This window comes from Capsicum annuum, chromosome 6 (genome assembly GCF_002878395.1).
Source record: "Capsicum annuum cultivar UCD-10X-F1 chromosome 6, UCD10Xv1.1, whole genome shotgun sequence".
Classification (NCBI taxonomy): Eukaryota; Viridiplantae; Streptophyta; class Magnoliopsida; order Solanales; family Solanaceae; genus Capsicum; species Capsicum annuum.
The window spans coordinates 204665614-204682870 of NC_061116.1; the positions used below are offsets into that span (position 1 = coordinate 204665614).

Consider the following 17257-nt stretch of genomic DNA (forward strand, 5'->3'; position numbering starts at 1 on the left):
AATTTGTTACTTTCTTAAATAAATATCTTGTTAATTTCAAATGTATTACCTTTTTTTTTATATATATATTATCATATAACATATGTATCATTATTTCAAAAAATCGGGATAAAATGTAATTTACAAAATAATTGAAATTTTATGTAATATCATTTAAAGATTGAGAGATTTATATAAGTTACCAATAAATATATACTTTAACTTATTATATTTATATAAATTCTCACTTTTTAAAGTAATTATATAATTTCAACTAATTATATATCTTTGTTGGATATATTCAAAACTAATTATGTTCCTCGACATATCTAAAATCAAAAAGAAATATCAGAAGATAATTACGTATCTTTATAAAGAAAAAAAATGTGTTTTCATTGAATGTCTTTTGTATCTCGATAGATCAAAATTTTTAAAAATATATCAAAAATTAATTATGTATAAAAAGTATATTCATTAAATGTATTGAAAATTAATTATATATTAAATTAAATTTTTACTGATCAAATAAAAAACTGAATTATTGTTTGTCCTTATTATTAAACAAAACTAATAAGAGCGTTTTACGCGTTTGTGAACTTTGTGCCTTCTTCGTTTCCATCGCCAGCAACAGCAAGCAAAAAGCTTGAAGCTTGAAGCTCTCTGCTCTGTTTTTCCATATAGGTTTTTTTTACCCTAATCATGGCTGCATGTTAAGTACCCAATTCCCCATTATCTACAGTGCTACATCATGCATGCTATTTTTTTTTTTGGTTCAAATTTATTAATTGTTTGTTCTTCTACTTCTATAATTTCTTTTAAATTCAATTGAATGGACGGCTATTTAGGTTAATTCTCACACAAAATAGCCCTGCGAATTTACTACTATTTACTTTTAAATTTTTTTATATATGAATTATATACGTTGATGCATGAATTATACATATATTATACAACATCAAGCTATTTTTAGCTTAATCAATTAATTGGACGGCTATTTAGGTTAATTCCTCTTTAATTAATTACATTTTTCGTTTATCCATTTTTTTTTTTTTTTTTTAGTTTAATCTATTGAGTGGACGCTATTTAGCTGAATTCATCTTTAATAAATTGCAAGTTTCGTTTATCCGGTTATTTTTAGTTTAATCAATTGAGTGGACAGGTTACTTCTTCTTTAATAAATTGCAACAACAAAAAAAAGTATCGCTTTGGGGTATGTTAATTTAATAAAGATGTGATTTTTTCTTACTTCAATGACTCCTTTTTACTTGTTGATTGTTTTTTTCTGTTTTGTATGCCTGAAACTCAAAATTAGTTGGTGTTCGCTATGTTAATAGAGTGTGTTTCTCTATTATTTTGTTTATTTATTATGTTAATTTAGTAAAAAAATGCAAGATTTTCCGACTGTTATATTTTTCTGCATATCTGGTATTCTTGATCACTTTATTACTAATTGGTAGTTGCTAATTTAATTAAAAGAGAGCTTAGATTACTGTTTGGCTCAGTAAAATTAATAAAAGAGCTGTCTTTTCTTGATTCTGTGACTCTTGTCTGTTTATTGGTGTGTTGATTGTTTTCTGCAGCGGGAGCTTTAGTGCACCGGGCTGCCTTTTTTTGATCGTTTTCGGTAGGATTGTAAAAACAAGTTATCTGTTTGTTGATTATGGGATGTGTTTGTGTAATCCAGGTGGTTTTGGGGCTTCTGGCCTTAAATTGACAACTTTGAATTTGGGATCCACCAAGCCCAAATTTAGTGCATGGCACAATCTGAAAACGAAGAAATTAGTTCAAACTGATGGGTTGCTATTAACCACGAAATCAAGGAAGACATTCAGCTGCCGGTGTTCAACTGTTGAAGCTGAACGTGAGTGATTTCCTCAGTAACCCTTTTTTTTTGGTTGTCATAATTAAACAAGTGCAATTTTTCTGCTCACACTGTGTTTGCAATTGATCCGTTTATTAATTTGCCAATCATGATAGCAATGCTAGTGTTTATACTTAATGTAAATCATTTGAAATGCTGAGTTGCAATGTTATCCTTGATTGTCTTGTCGATTTTCATGAGTTGAAATTTCTATTAGTCATTTGGAAGTATGTTGTTGGACTTCTCCTGCTTTTGGAGTTCCCATTCTATTTTGTTGGTTCTTGTATGCCTCCAAATTAGACTAGATCAAAGATCACAAAATTTCCCTGGCTCACTTTTTAGGAGTATAATTACATTCTAATTCAGGACCATTTTCAGTTGCTGGCTAAATTATCTTTTCTTAAAGGTTACTAGTCTTTTTTTTTTGTTTACTAGGTTTATGATTATTGAACACTTCGTTCCCGACATCTATGTTTCCTTTTTTCAGTTAACATAACTTTCTTGCTCTATGACTTCACCCTAAAGCATGAGCATGTTTTTTGTTATGTATAAACAATTATGCAACTTTATCTTGTTTCTCTCATCATGTAGCTGCCGCAGCAGCAGCTATTCCTAATTCAGATGATAGTTCGAGAAAGGTCGTTTCTTCAGAAACTGCAAGTCCATTGATTCCAAACTCATATGAGGTCAGCACTTTCTATTTGCATTATGTACTCTGTCAAAACTTACAAAAGACAGTAATCTGATCATTGTATTGCTGGTATATGGTGATATGAAGTTGTGAAACTTTCTTGCCAATTGAGTATGTTATCAGCCACTACAAATTTCAAAAGAAAATAAAATAGAAGTATTTTAAGTAACACTCAGTGTAGCTACAGTAGTACCAAGATAAAACGTGAAGTGCAACAAACTCATCTTCTTCTCCATTTCCTGCGATATTGGGGTTAAGGTGAGTGTTTCAGACAAGCTTATCCATTGTGTGAAGTAAAATTCTGAATATTTGAATTCAAGTGGCCTATAAATTTTAGTGAGACCTGTAAGATAGAATTGGTTAAGTACCTTCTTGATTTTGTTCGTTAATAAAAATACCTTAATTTTCAAAAGAACCTGCAAGATGGACAAGGATTCTATCCATCTTGAACTTCCTGCTGGATCTTCCTAGAAAATTAAACATAAGATCCTACTGGTCTATAAACTTTATATGAGACATTGAACATGGATAATTAGTACAGTACCAGAGCGCAGATCTTGGGCGAACATCAAGGGTTGGAACTGTGCTCCACTTGGCCTCGGGGATTTTTTTTTTTTGACAACTGTGGTGTCCGGGCAAACTTGCGCACCTCGACTAAATCCACGGGATACCTGCCACCTCCCACCAGCAACGATACCTGGTAATTCTGTCCACCAAGGCTAGGACGGATGAGAAGAATCACCTGGTGTTTTTTTCCTGTGCTGGGATTCGAACCTGAAATCTCAGGTTCTCAACCCACTTCATTGACCACTAAGCCACAACCTTGGGTGCACTTGCCCTCGGGGATTTCTCGGTTATCAAACAATAGAAAAAAGGGAGGAAGGCCAACTTCAATTACGAAAAAAATCTCTCTAATTCCTTGAGAAAGAGAAAATGTAGAGAATGATCAGTTGATTCCTTCTTTCCTCCAATCTCTGCCAGTTTTTTTTCCTCTCAATTTTACCAGTTATTTGATCATTATTACTACGAACAACAACAACAACAACAACAAAATACTCAGTTTAGCCCCACAAGTAGGGTATCGGGAGGGTAGAGTGTACGCAGACCTTACCCCTGCCTTGGCAGGTAGACAGGCTGTTAACACAGACCCTCAGCTCAAGGAATTTGGATTCTGACTGTTCAACTCCTGCTTACAGCGCTTAATTCTCTGTTCCTTAGAGCCGCATTTACATATGCTGTTGACATGACTCTGCAAAATGCATTTTCCTTTTATATGGTGCTAACATACTTTTGTATAGTCCATGCAGCCTCATTACACTATACATTTGTTCGTATCTGCTAAAATTTTTTTGGTGAAGAGGCACTCAGTTTATGTTGAAGAGTGGAATAAATATGCTCTTCTGTATTAATATGTTATTGCCTGCATGCGATGACATTTTATGTTAACATGTGAAACTTACCTACTTCATTTAACAGGTGGAGTCTCTCCTTACAGAAATATGTGATACAACCTCCATTGCAGAAGTTGACTTAAAAGTAAGCTGGTTTTGTAGTTCTTTTGTTTATTTTATTTCTTATTCTTATGTCCTTCACAAAAGTTATTTATGTTCTGCCCCCTGATGCATGATTTATCTTTGATTACTTTTAAATCCTTCTACTTCTTATGACACTTTTTCATTTTACTTTTAGCTTGGTGGGTTCCGTTTATATGTGAAGAGAAACTTGACAGGGCAAACTACAACTTCATTGCCTGCAATATCCAGTCCTGTCAGTATTCCTTCACCTGTTGAAGTGGCTGATTCAAATGGCTCAGCCTCATCAACATCATTAGCTATCACAAAATCTTCACCTCCTTCAGACGGAATTCAGACGATGATTGACAAAGCTGCAGATGAAGGCTTGGTGATAATTCAATCTCCTAGGGTGAGATTGCAATGAATCTCTGTGTGTGTGTGTGTGTGTGTCTTCCTCTCCCTGAAAATGACATTCTCATATGTCATGCAGGTTGGCTACTTCAGAAGATCTCGAACCATTAAGGGAAAGCGTGCACCTCCATCCTGTAAAGAAGTAGGTGTTTTTCAGTTCTTATTCTTTAGATTAAGATGAGATATTTCTATTTGATCGAACTAAGAGATTATCAGCTTCTAGTCTTTTTCTATCTGATTATTACTAAATTTCAGGGGAGTTTACTATTAATCTCATCTTGATATAGCCCTTTCCCTTCAAAAGGAGGTCTGTTTATAGGGAAGGTCCGAGCAACATTCAGCAAGATTTATTTTCTAAAGCAGCCCGTAACTGTGTCTAAATATCTATTGCGTTGTTCTTAAAACAGATTTTGCAAGTCCACGTGCAATCTTTTTCTTGAGGAAACCCTATCTAAACTGGCGATTAAATCCTTTTAGAACTTTCATGTAGCTTTATGAAACCGAGGCAAATGTCACTCTCTTCCTGAAATCCCTCCTTCCTCTCAACCTTCCCCTCTTCGTCTATTCCTTTTTCTCTGTCATGTCCCTCTTAATGCACGACTAGTATCATCTGTGCTTCGGTATTAAACTTTCCGGCTACTGTTATTATGACCTGTTTTTTGGGTTTATTCTTCTCTGTAGAAGCAACAAGTGAAGGAGGGACAAGTAGTTTTCTTTATTGAGCAGCTTGGAGGCGAGCTCCCTGTTGAGGTTCGAACCTGCTATAGCATTATTTCTTTTTGATTGTACAAACTGTTACTCTTCTTCCGACACTTTTTTTGAGTAAATTCTCATGTCTTTTCTATCCTGTTTTAGTCTGATGTATCTGGAGAGGTTATCAAGATACTCCGAGAAGATGGAGGTATGCTTCTTGATTCTTATACTTTGTGTTAAAAATCATTGTGAACATTCTGTCTTCGAGATCTCACTTTACCTGTTTATTGAACAGATCCTGTTGGATATGGTGACCCTCTAATCTCAATCCTCCCTTCTTTCCCCGGTATAAAGAAGCTTCAATAGATTGCTCTTGTAACATAAGCCTTCTGGCCCCGAGTTTTTTTCTTTTTTTTTCTCTTTCCTAAAGAGAATAGTGAAGTTGAAAATTGTTGATTGCCTTGTTTATTCGTTTTAGTTTAAATATTTATCTGGAATCTGCACCAACAGTATGAAAAAGGCAGAAAGTTTTTGAATTTATACTCTCGTTCTTTTGCAATTTGTGTACGTCTTAGGATAATTAGACATTGAATCACTATTAATCAGCTGATTTAACATCCGAATTATAGAAAATTCCGGAGATTGGAACCAAAAGAAAAGAAGAGCTTAGCTTGTTAACAGTAGGTTTCATGAAGGGAAATCCAGTTTCTAAGCAGTTGACTAATGGAGGTGTCAAGAACCACAGTATTTTATGCCCAAATGTTGTATACTAATTCATCGAATTTACATTTTTAAGAAAAAAGGAGACTTGGTCTAGTGGTACCTCTTCTCTTTCTTCTCTGTTAGTATGAGAGGGCAAGAGGGAGTTCCTCAAACTGGAAGCGCCCCTCACTTTCAACTCAAAGATTGTGAATTCGAGTGGGACAAAGGGGGTGGGCCCCTCACTTTCAACTCAAAGATTGTGAATTCGAGTGGGACAAAGGGGGTGGGAGTTCCTAGAGAGGGGTTAAAAAACGAGTATATGAGAAAGAAAATACAGAATGAAATAGACCGGCGACTCGAGTCATTAAAACATAGATAAAAATATAAAATCAGTATGACCTGAACGTTTGATTTAATATTTTAAACAGGCGTTTGACCAACAAATTTCAATATAATTATTACAATTCAAACACGTAAGAGTCCGTTTGAATGGACTGAATTTAAGTAGCTTTTAAGCTCTTCAAGTGTTGAAAAACACTTTTAAGTACTGGAACTTAATTTATATTGAATACAAATAGTTATTTATAAAAAAAAAAAAGAAAAAACAATTGTTAAGCTAAAATAAGTCAAAGGCAATAAGTTGGACAACCCAAACTTGTTACTTTTGCCTTAAAAGGCACTTGACTTAAACCTACCGAATTTGCCTAACATACCAAAAAAATCTTTGCAACACTCATGCTTATGAGCCATACACTTTTAATCCACTAATCCAAACGAACTCTTACATACCTACTTACAAACTTTTAGGTGTTAGAGTAATTAACAAAGTTGTCCTGGTAAACCAGTGGTAAGAGGCCATGCCGTATGTCGTACTTTATTTCCTTAAATATTCCTCATCTGTCTTTCTATATGGAGTATAAATCTGTCGCCTTCATTTGATGCATGTGGAAAAAGTGTAGTTGCAAGGGGCTCCATACTTCATTCAGAGTGCTGATCCCAAGAATGATCTTTATAGATAAGAATATTACTCCTCCGATTTTAATATAACATTAATCTCCATGTCAAGTCAAAATCAGACGAACAAAGTATACAACAAGAACGTCAACAAAGAAGCAGCTATAACACAACCTTTTCTTTGGGGGAAGACTGAAGAATAAAGTACTCATCATTTAATTGTTGATGGCTGGGTTGCAAAGATCAGTTGTTTCATTCCGTAGACAAGGTTCCTCTGGTCTAACATGGGATGACAAATACTTACCAGGTGAACTGATCAATCAGCCTGTTAAACATGAACAAGAAACTAACGAAAAACGTGTCAAAGAGGAAATGATGCTGCAGGTGAATGCTTCATCAAGAACATCCGTTGGATCAACAGAGAGGAGCCGATCCAACAGTGGTTTTCCAACTAGGTGGATGTCTCCGGTAGTAGAGCCACCATCTCCTAAGTTATCTGCATGTGGATTGTGCAGTGCTATTAATGGCAAAAAAGATAAGTCCCACGGTCGACTTCAGTAGGGTAAGCATGCTTTGTGAGTCAGTGTGTTCAAAATCAGTGGCGAAAGCAGGAATTTTTAGACAAGGGATATTCAGCTCCTTTGTAAACATGGCTCTGCCACTGTTTAGAATGTAATTAATGCATCTAAAAATCCTTTATCATATGTATGCACAATTGTTTTAGTCATAAGAAATGAGTTCAGTTGAGCTGTACGCCTTTGTGTGTAATTTACGTGAATACACTTTGATGAGCCGGTGGCTCGAGTGGCCAACAGTGGAATATTCCGGTGGGATCGTTCTCGTTAGTGAATAGGGATGTTTCATCGTATGCTGTATTATGTGCCAGAACGTTGGAGCTAAACGACTTGTACCAGTTTTTTGTTTTGGTTAGTTTAGGTCTGCAGAAATGCAGTGTGTGTAAACAAGGTTTCTTAGATTGTCTCAGTAATTTCTGAGTATTGTTTCTCTTATCTTTCTCCTTTTGAGCAGCTGTGAGGCAAATATTCAATGCAAATATTATTTAAATTGGGTATTCAATGTAAATACTATTGTAGGCAAGCATCATCCTTTCTAATTCAACATGCAGAAAGCTTTCATCCGGTCGAGCTACTTAAAATTTAATCAACTGTACAATATGACATATGGTTTCCAAAGGGGTTTATATGTTATCACTACTCTTATTCTCAGTTTTATAATTGAATCAAATACTCAAAATCTTGCATGGTGCATAAAATCGGGCAGTAAAAAAGGAAGGGATAGCCATCGTTATCAGAAAATTAACATAATGTTTCCACAGTTCTTGTTACTCAAGTGCAAACTTTGACATTATTGAAACAAAGAGTGAAGGAGAAAACACTGGAGCTTCAGGTAGAACTTAGAAGTAAGAAAAGGAAAACACGAAGAGGGGTGTTGGAGAATTTTTCCATATAAGTTTGTCAATAATGAAAGACAACTGCTATACTATACATTACAATTACATGATATAGTTTATAGGTATTGACAGTGTAAAGAAGGTTTGCTTTATCCAGTACTCACAGTTGATAACTATTGACAGTGAATGTTTACACTATCAATGTAATTAAACATACTGCAACCGGTTATATTTGCAAATTGACTTCTTTAATCCATGAAATGCAGATAATTGGAATCATTGTAGCAGACTAGGTGCATAGCAAAACAATTACTGCTAAGCTCAGGCCTCAGTTTATCACTCATTGTTGTGGTTATATAACAATAACAAACATTAACTTGGTGAAAGGAAGATTAGACTAGTCAGCTTTCATTTACCATGAGAAATATGATCACTCCAAACACAATAACCAGACATCGATAGCAGATGAATTTTACAAAGAATGAACTCTGGATTCATACTACAATTCTTGTTTCGCTTTAGTCCACTAGTTAGTCTCACAGATACTTTCTGGCAAGGGCTCTAACTTTGGTATCGAAGTGAGATGATGTGATCCGAGATCCTGGCAAATATAGTGGATTCAGAAGGATCTGCAAGTTTTGCAGTAACAGATCAGTGAATTTCTATCTAAAAATAGTTAAAGCACATTCTCGCTTCAAAACAGGAAGGGGCATTAGGCAGGAGATAAACCAGGGCATGAAGTAGCAGCACAGTTACATTACTACGAGAATATAAATGAAAAAGTCACAATGAAAGATGTGCGCAAACTTTTTTCCCAGGGCTGGCATCTAAATTCCAAGCTCAATCTCTGTTTTTAAATAAACTTTAGAATTTAGTTCAATTGTACTTCTTGAACTGAAACCACTTCTTTGGGAAAAAAAATTCTAGTTTTCATCATGACACATTATGTTTGTGAATTACAAAATTTTGGATTATCATACAGTTACCAATTAATTCAATGGCTTAACAATTTCCCAAGCTGTATCATATACACCTTTAGAGCTAAACTTGACAAAAACCCATATATCTATCCAATATCAGGAGATCAGTAGTTACATGAACCACAGTAGATTAGTGATACAACAACATCATACCCAGTATATTCCCACAAAAGTGGGGTCTGGGGAGGGTAAGTGTATGCAGTCCATACCACTACCACAGAGGTGAGATAAAGATGTTGTTTCTGATAGAACCCCGCCCCAAGACAAAAACAATCTAGAAAAGAAATAGTAACGGAACAAGAAACAATTGGTATTAACACACCAAGTAATAACATAAACAAGACTATCAACAAATAATACGACAAATGATAATACACTCTGAAACAAGACTAACACTATGACTACTAGCACGGATAACAAAAAAAATACCTCCTACCTACTAGTAAGGACGCATTCCTTCCTAATACCCTAATTCGCCTCCTCCACATCTTCATATCTAGGGCCATGTCCTCGGAAGCTGAAGCTGCTCCATGTCATGTCTAATCACCTCCCTCCAATATTTCTTCGGTCTACCTCTACCTTGCTTGAAACCATTCCTAGCCAACCTCTCAACCTCTTAGTACCTCAACAGTACTCTTAGTGATGTGTACCAAAGAGGTTCTGTACACACTGAAAGAGTCCTGTAGTATGCTGTAATCCCAAAAGAGCAAGGCAAAGAGAACAAATAGGCAAGGAATCTAATCATATCCGCGGAACTCCGAAAAGATAAAATCTAGTTAGCCCAAATGAACTTCATATCTAATCAATGCTGACATAAATTCTAGATGACTTGACAGTGATTGATCTTATTATTACATACAAAAGAATTATTCCACACAATTTTTTCAATAGCAATGCATACAGAAGTTTCTGATTAAAAGAATCTCCTGTTACAGCATAGGAACACAAACAATAAAGTGAAGTTATATAATAACTCACAATAGGTATACATAGATGTCAGCACTCCCACCCCGAAGAATAATGACCAAGGGAAAAAGGCTAATGAAGCTTGAAACAGGCCTTTACCAGGTTTAAGCAGCAAGACTAGATTAAATAAAGAGAAGCTTTCAGAAAAGGCTTTACCTTTATATATAGTTCATGGACCTCCTGGAAGAAGCTTTTGATCCCATCATCATTGCGCGAGTCATGAAGCAGCATTAATCGCGTATGTATGCTTGATTAGTCAAGGGAACAAAAACAAAATGTTCACATTTGTACAGTTAAATTGGTGATGCAAATTGTATGGTTTCCACATACAATAAGATATTAACTTATGCAGCTATGAGAACATCAAAAACATGCTTCTTCCTTTTTTTTTCTTCTTTTGATATGTAAGAAGATGCTATCAAGAGAGCTAGAAGAAGTCTGCCTTGACATTCCAACTTGTATTAAACCAAGGAATTAGTCAAGGAGGCGAGCTAATAATAACATCAGGAGATTTAGCACTAGTATGCTTGAAGTTAAGAGTTAACTATCATCATTGTTTACAGAAAGGGATAACGAAACGCATAATGTAGAGTGAGGAGGAGGACAAGATGGAGTTGATGGGGAAGGGTTCCCTTCAAGATCATACAGGTTAAGGAATATGGGTTCTCTCTTCCTACTAAATCTGCTACAGGAAATCACTTCACATATCAATCCATGAGCTATTAGAACTAATCTTCTACAAGAGGAGTCAACTGGAAAGACAAAACTGCTAAGCAGATTCATCTGGGACACATGGGGTACTGGTAAACAATGACTAGCTTTATAAGTGACCAGAGATCACCGTAGATCAGATAATTCAGAAAATAAGAAGCAAGCTGTAGTACTGATTATTAAAGAGAAATGCAGGTATAAAACAAGCTAGCACCATCATCTATTATTTATAATCAAAACAGTACTTTCACTAAATACTGAATTACTATAATATGGAGGATATGACCAGCAGTGACGTAAACAGACACCACCAAATCATTGAATCTGTCAATTGATTTCAAAAACCTGGAAGAAGAAAGAAGGAGAATCGCTATGATGATGATGAAAGCAAGAAACTTTATAATAGAAAATTAACAAATGCTTTGATGACTAAGGAGAGGCAACCTTACATAGCACTTGTAGTCCATGCAAGGTCCTGGACTATATCCAATGCTGCATGTAATATAAACTGGTGCTGGTGAGCAGCATCTTCTTTCTAGCATGCAAGTACAATGTACAATATCACCAAGTAACTACAGCGCATGTCATCAAGAACAGAAGGTAGAAAGATGTACAACAGTTTGGCAATGATGGCAAAGACGCTACAGTTCAAACTATAAATTCAAATGCATTATAACTACGTCGTTAAAAACTTGAGTGCACACATTACAATATTCAAATTTATGATGTAAAACTGTTAAAGGTTCTTCATGTCGGATATTGCTTATGTTGCGACTGGTGTTTTAAGGGGAGACGGGAACTAGTGACTGATTATTACCCCAAAAAGAAATTAAACGAGAAAAAATAACCCGGAAACTGATAAACACTGTAGTCTATATCCTAACATTGTTTAAGACAATATGACGTCTAGACATAGAAAGACTGTTCCTTACCGAAAATCCAATTCTGACCCTCCAGTAAAATCAAAAAGAGAAAATAGTGACAAATAAAAATCAATGCTCTTAGACCAGCTTTACACCCCATTTCTTTATCTAGTTACCAGATATACAGCAATATTCATCAGATAGTAAATTAAAAAAAAATGGGCAGCCCTGTGCACTAAGTTCCTGCAATAGGCGAACTCTTGAGAAGGGCGAGACCAAAAGGATCTATTGTATGCAGCCTTACCCTGCATTTCTGCAAGAATGTTACTTCCTGATTACATGACAACAACTTTTACTAGTTATGCCTAGGCTCCCTTCATTAAAATGAGGTTTATGACTTATGTACATTTCCTATCAATCAGATTCAAAGTGATGCAAAACTAGAAATCTTCACTAATAAAATGTGAAAAAAAAGAAACATAACCAAAAGGCGAATTACCTTGGGCGCTGTACCAACTTCAGCTTCGTAGATAGGGATATCATTCCTACTTACAATCATAAAACATGCCGTGCTTGCCATTTATTCGGATCCCTAAATTCCTTCAAACTCAAAAACTGAATCAAATTTTACATTTTAATCACACACAAAAGTTATCACTCTTAAAATCATCATTTATAATGATGTTAGAAGAAAATTTACTGATCTTTGTATGAACAAAATCAATTAAAATATAATTTTGAATGTACGAAAATCTAGAAGAGAAGGACGAAACAAAGAGTACTTACAACTCGATTATGAAAATGAGATCGCGAGGAGATCGCCGAAGAAACGGGACGGAGAAGTTAGCAAAGAAGGTAGAGTAGAATAAACTGGGCCGAAGAATAATGGGCCTTTCATCATCTGGGCTTTGGATCTAAATGTTTGAGGCTAGTCCATTTTTCAAAAGAGAAAATTTCGTAAATAGCCCTATTTGCGTTTTGATTTGTGAAAATAGCGCGATTTTGCTCAATTACAAAATAACGGTATCTTGATTTGAAAATGTATTAGAATAAATTGTGTTTACATTCGTAATAATAGTGAAATACGTTGTATTTGTATTCATAATAACAGTATCCATGTGAATACATTATCTTTATAGTTGTATCTGCACACATAATAATAGTGAAATACATTATATCCACATGAATAATAAGTGTATCCGTGAGTATACAATATCTCTACTGCTATAACATCTCAAATTATCGTTACATCATGTATTAAACTTTAAACTACTACTATAAATGGCAATTAGAGGCTTGAGTTAGCTAAGCCATAAAATTATCTCTTATATCAAAAAATGAAGAGGGGCGAAGTGCACAAAATAGCCACTTTCAGTAGTACCATTTAATACAATTTCCAAATTTACAAAGTATATTTAAAATTTAGCCACCTCAAACCAAATTTTAGATTTAGAATATGAAGTTTTAACTATTACAAATAAAGGACCTATACCAAGTTTGTGAATGTGAATATCGGTTATACTTGTTGGTACTAAGGATAGCTAGTAGTGATGGGATTGAATGATTTGTATAAGTATAATATAAAATATTGCCAATGTAGGAAAATTCCCTACTCTGTTTTAATTAATTTCTTGGAACCTTCCTTTCATCACACACACAAGAGAAACATCTAGCAGGAATTAAATCATTTGTAGAGTATGTTGCATTATAAATTTCCTCTTCGTTTTTGTCAGTTCAATTAATTAACAGAAACACAGAATTAGAATTAGAAGTGGAAGCTCAATAGCTAGCTCATGATGAGATTTGATTCTTTTTTCTGTTGCTTCAGTGTTCCTTCTTATTCTGTTTCTATTTTTGCATCACTACTATATAGTGTAATATTCTCTTTATTGCTTTTCGTAAATGTGAGTAGTTTTGATCCCCTGATTCAGCTCCCCACAATATTGAAGAGTTCAACAGGCAAATCAATAACCCTTCTTTACGTGAATGAGTTTGGAGCCAAAGGAGATGGCATCACAGATGACACTAAGGTAATCAATTGCTTTTTGGAGTCAAAAGAATAATTTTTACGATATAATACTATCTCTTTGTTTAAAGTCAAAGCAGGAGCCCATCCTTAGCAACGTGTTGTGATCTGATTGTCATCTTTGTCTTTGTGTGTGTCTGAGTGGGACCTTTCCTTGTGAATTGCCATTATATTTGATATTCTTATCATTGTTAAGTTACTTAAAAGATTAAGTGGTACAACCTAACAAGAGTATATTATGCTTACCATCCTCATACAAGCAATAATTGCCCTTAATTTGGTTGGCCTAACCTCAAGTCTTTTTAAAAAATTTAACTGATTCAATTGTGAAATAACATGGCATGTGTAATCAGGGAGTTGGTCTTTTGATTAGAGTAGAGATTGTGAGAGAGCAGTATACCAATCGACCATTCATAGTCATGAGTTTGTTTATAGTCGCGACTATTAATACTAATACATAGCTTTTACGTATGTATTTTCAGATTTTTCAAGATGTTTGGAAGATGGCATGTTCTTCACGATTAAGACCAAAAATTATAGTCCCAAATGGATATTCATTCTTAGTTCGACCAATTGATTTTGTTGGGCCTTGCCGGTCAAAGGTTTCTCTATTAGTAAGTTCTGCTAAACTCTTAACAGTATAGTAACTTGTTCAACAATGAATTACTATGTTTTGCAACTTTTAATTTGATAATAGAGTAAAATATTTAGTACGCCTCTGAACTATGGACCAAATTTGCTACGACACATTAACTTTACGGGAGTTCTATTATCTCCTGAACTCAATTTTAACATATTTTTATCACCCTTTTATTCTAACGTAACACCTTTTGTCACTTTTTTGGCTGGCAGGATACCTTTGATGTGAACCCTATTTTATGTTAAAAAGTTATCATGTTAGCACAAAGGGTGACAAAAATACGTTAAAATTGAGTTTAAGGGATAATAGAACCCCTGTGAAGTTGAAGTGCTTTGTGACAACTTTTGTCATAGTTTGAGGGGATATTGGATGATTTTTCTCTTGATAATATTTTGCAATATTACAGGTTGAAGGATCAATTGTAGCACCAAAAGATCTAAAAGTGTGGGATGGATTGGATGCACGTAAATGGCTTTATTTCCTTAAAGTGAGACACCTAACTGTACAAGGAGGAGGAACAATTAATGGAATGGGCCACAATTGGTGGGCTACTTCATGCAAGACTAATACAACAAATGTAATTAATAGTATTTGTCATTAATTGACCTAGAAATAGCATCTATTATTGTTCACTTTTAAGCTCTTGTTTTTTGAAAAATAACCATTGTTTTAGAGTTTTTAAATTTTACAAATGAAATTCCAAGTTATTAGTTTGAGGATTTAACTCCAGGACAGACTGTCTGACAGTGACTATTTTTCAATTATAGAGTTAATAAGTGACTATTTGTAATTGTTTTTTCCTTTATGCTTTATGAATTCTTTCACAGCAATGAAAGTCTGACGTGTTACAATCTTCTATTTTGCAGCCTTGTCGACATGCTCCAACAGTAGGTGCTATTTTCCTCACCCTCACCTGTCTTAAAGAAATTTTATATTATTAATGTCACCTAAAGATTAATCATAATGACGGTAAGTACCAACCGAAACTAGTGCACTAGCAAATATTGAGAAATTATGTTAAACTAATAGTATTGTCAACTGTTTTTGTTTAATTACATATATAGCAGATTTTAACTTAATTTTTATTAGGGTCATAATGATTATTCATTAATTTAATGGAATTACAGGCTATGACTTTCCACAGATGCAACAATTTAAAAGTGAGGGACATAAGGATGCTAAATAGTCAACAAATGCATATATCAATTTCAAACAGCATACATGTTGAAGTATCACATATCATAGTGCAAGCACCAGCTAAGAGCCCCAATACTGATGGAATCCATATAAGCTCATCTACACTTGTTGCTATCAAGGATTGCACTATTCGCACAGGTTTGTTTAACCTCTACCGTGCGCGAAGAGAGATTTTACTCTTATGTAAAAGAGGACCATACATGATTTAAATTTAATGGGTTAAAAATTCGATCGATTAATTCCTCTGGGCTCTTTTTATCATGCATATTGTTCACCTTATGCTTCGAGATTTGTCTCATGAGTTCAATTTTTCTTGTCTACAATATAATGTCAATTCTGTCGTAACAATAGAAAAAATTATATTTTTCTTTTCTTGTGACGTGCTATGTATAAACTGAATACGATCCGCCAGGAGATGACTGCATATCTATAGTCAACAATTCTTCAAATATCCTGGTAAAAAATATTGCTTGTGGTCCAGGCCATGGTATAAGGTACAACTACGTTTAATATTAATTACCATTTTGTTATAAGATCATATATATATATATGTGTGTGTGTTGATAGATTAAAGTTTTGGCTGATTTATGCACCATAATTTTAGCATTGGAAGCTTGGGAAAGTCAAATTCATGGGCTCAGGTGCACAATGTCTGTGTTGATGGAGCATATCTTTCCAACACAGAAAATGGTGTCAGGATTAAGACTTGGCAGGTAGATATATAAAAATGCTATTAACTTTAAAATTGGAATTTCTAAGTTAAAATATTTTTTAATTTAGAAATGTAGTAACGTTTTTTTTCTCTCTAATGGACTAACAAGAAACAAGAGAGAAACACTAATGTTGCCATCATTAATTGATTCTGCAACAATTTTCATCATTGACATTTTAATTTAACTGATGCAACCCTGATTGAGATTCCTCATATATAACACTTTATCTATCAGGGAGGTCGAGGATATGTGAGAAAGATTAGCTTTACGAACGTGTGGATGGAAAATGTGTCAAATCCCATCATAATAGATCAATATTATTGTGATTCTCCACTGCCCTGCCCAAATCAGGTATGAGTAATCTATGTTTCTCCGATTCTTTAAAAACATCGACGGGGATATGTCGAATACTGCAAAAAGCAGTGCATTTTTTGAGGGTCCGACACGGTGCAATGCAATAATATTTTTAGAGAGCCCGAACAACTAATTAGATTATGTTTTTGTTTATCTAATTATATTAATGTAAATATTTGATATGCAGACTTTTGGTATTAGCATTCACAGTGTATCCTTTGTGGGAATTAGAGGAACATCAGCAACAAAAAATGCAATTAAATTTGCCTGTAGTGATAGCTCCCCATGTAGAAAGCTATATGTGAAAGATGTTCAACTGGTTTCATATTTGGGGTTCCCCACTACATCCTTTTGCTGGAGGGCATATGGTTCAACTTCAGGACTAAACAATCCCCCTTGTTGCTTTAGCTTTATGCAACAGCCAACAAAATATTTATCGTATTGGAATCATCAGTCCATTTGAATTTGCTCAAGGCATAAAGAGGCTTAGCTTAGATCATGCAGAGAGGCAGATTCAATATTTAAAATTTATGAATTTCTATATAGTGTGTTTTATATACATAAAGGTGTGGGCAAAAATTATTGAGTTCA

At 34.5% G+C, this 17257-nt stretch overlaps 4 protein-coding genes across 7 annotated transcripts; 3 read left to right on the top strand and 1 right to left on the bottom strand.

Moving 5' to 3' along the window:
* Nucleotides 1–502: 502 nt before the first annotated feature.
* Nucleotides 503–5689, top strand: LOC107876035 (biotin carboxyl carrier protein of acetyl-CoA carboxylase). The gene is made up of 9 exons (XM_016723014.2): nt 503–688; nt 1664–1840; nt 2432–2526; nt 4008–4067; nt 4221–4454; nt 4536–4598; nt 5138–5206; nt 5312–5357; nt 5445–5689. Exons 1-9 carry the CDS (start codon nt 679–681, stop codon nt 5513–5515), a joined length of 825 nt encoding a protein of 274 aa, XP_016578500.1. The 5' UTR covers nt 503–678; the 3' UTR covers nt 5516–5689.
* A 1210-nt stretch (nt 5690–6899) lies between these two features.
* Nucleotides 6900–8104, top strand: LOC107873958 (MAPK kinase substrate protein At1g80180-like). Its single transcript, XM_047413792.1, has one exon. The coding sequence runs from the start codon at nt 7031–7033 to the stop codon at nt 7364–7366; it is 336 nt and encodes a 111-aa protein (XP_047269748.1). The 5' UTR covers nt 6900–7030; the 3' UTR covers nt 7367–8104.
* Nucleotides 8105–8525: 421 nt separating this feature from the next.
* Nucleotides 8526–12651, bottom strand: LOC107876034 (trafficking protein particle complex subunit 2). Of its 4 annotated transcripts, none has more exons than XM_016723010.2 (6): nt 12523–12651; nt 12236–12336; nt 11323–11408; nt 11157–11218; nt 10319–10404; nt 8526–8845 (listed from the first exon to the last, which is right to left on the bottom strand). In XM_016723010.2, the coding sequence occupies exons 2-6, from the start codon at nt 12314–12316 to the stop codon at nt 8753–8755; spliced, it is 408 nt and encodes a 135-aa protein (XP_016578496.1). In that variant the 5' UTR covers nt 12317–12336; nt 12523–12651; the 3' UTR covers nt 8526–8752. The 4 variants fall into 4 exon arrangements, with proteins under 4 accessions (XP_016578496.1, XP_016578497.1, XP_016578498.1 ...); XM_016723011.2 differs by having other exon boundaries at nt 12236–12351; nt 12523–12632; XM_016723012.2 differs by having other exon boundaries at nt 12236–12328; nt 12523–12598.
* A 782-nt stretch (nt 12652–13433) lies between these two features.
* On the top strand, nt 13434–17257 carry LOC107874776 (probable polygalacturonase At1g80170). Its single transcript, XM_016721520.2, has 9 exons — nt 13434–13766; nt 14245–14376; nt 14809–14979; nt 15269–15289; nt 15530–15737; nt 16012–16093; nt 16204–16312; nt 16547–16663; nt 16854–17257. The coding sequence occupies exons 1-9, from the start codon at nt 13530–13532 to the stop codon at nt 17127–17129; spliced, it is 1353 nt and encodes a 450-aa protein (XP_016577006.2). The 5' UTR covers nt 13434–13529; the 3' UTR covers nt 17130–17257.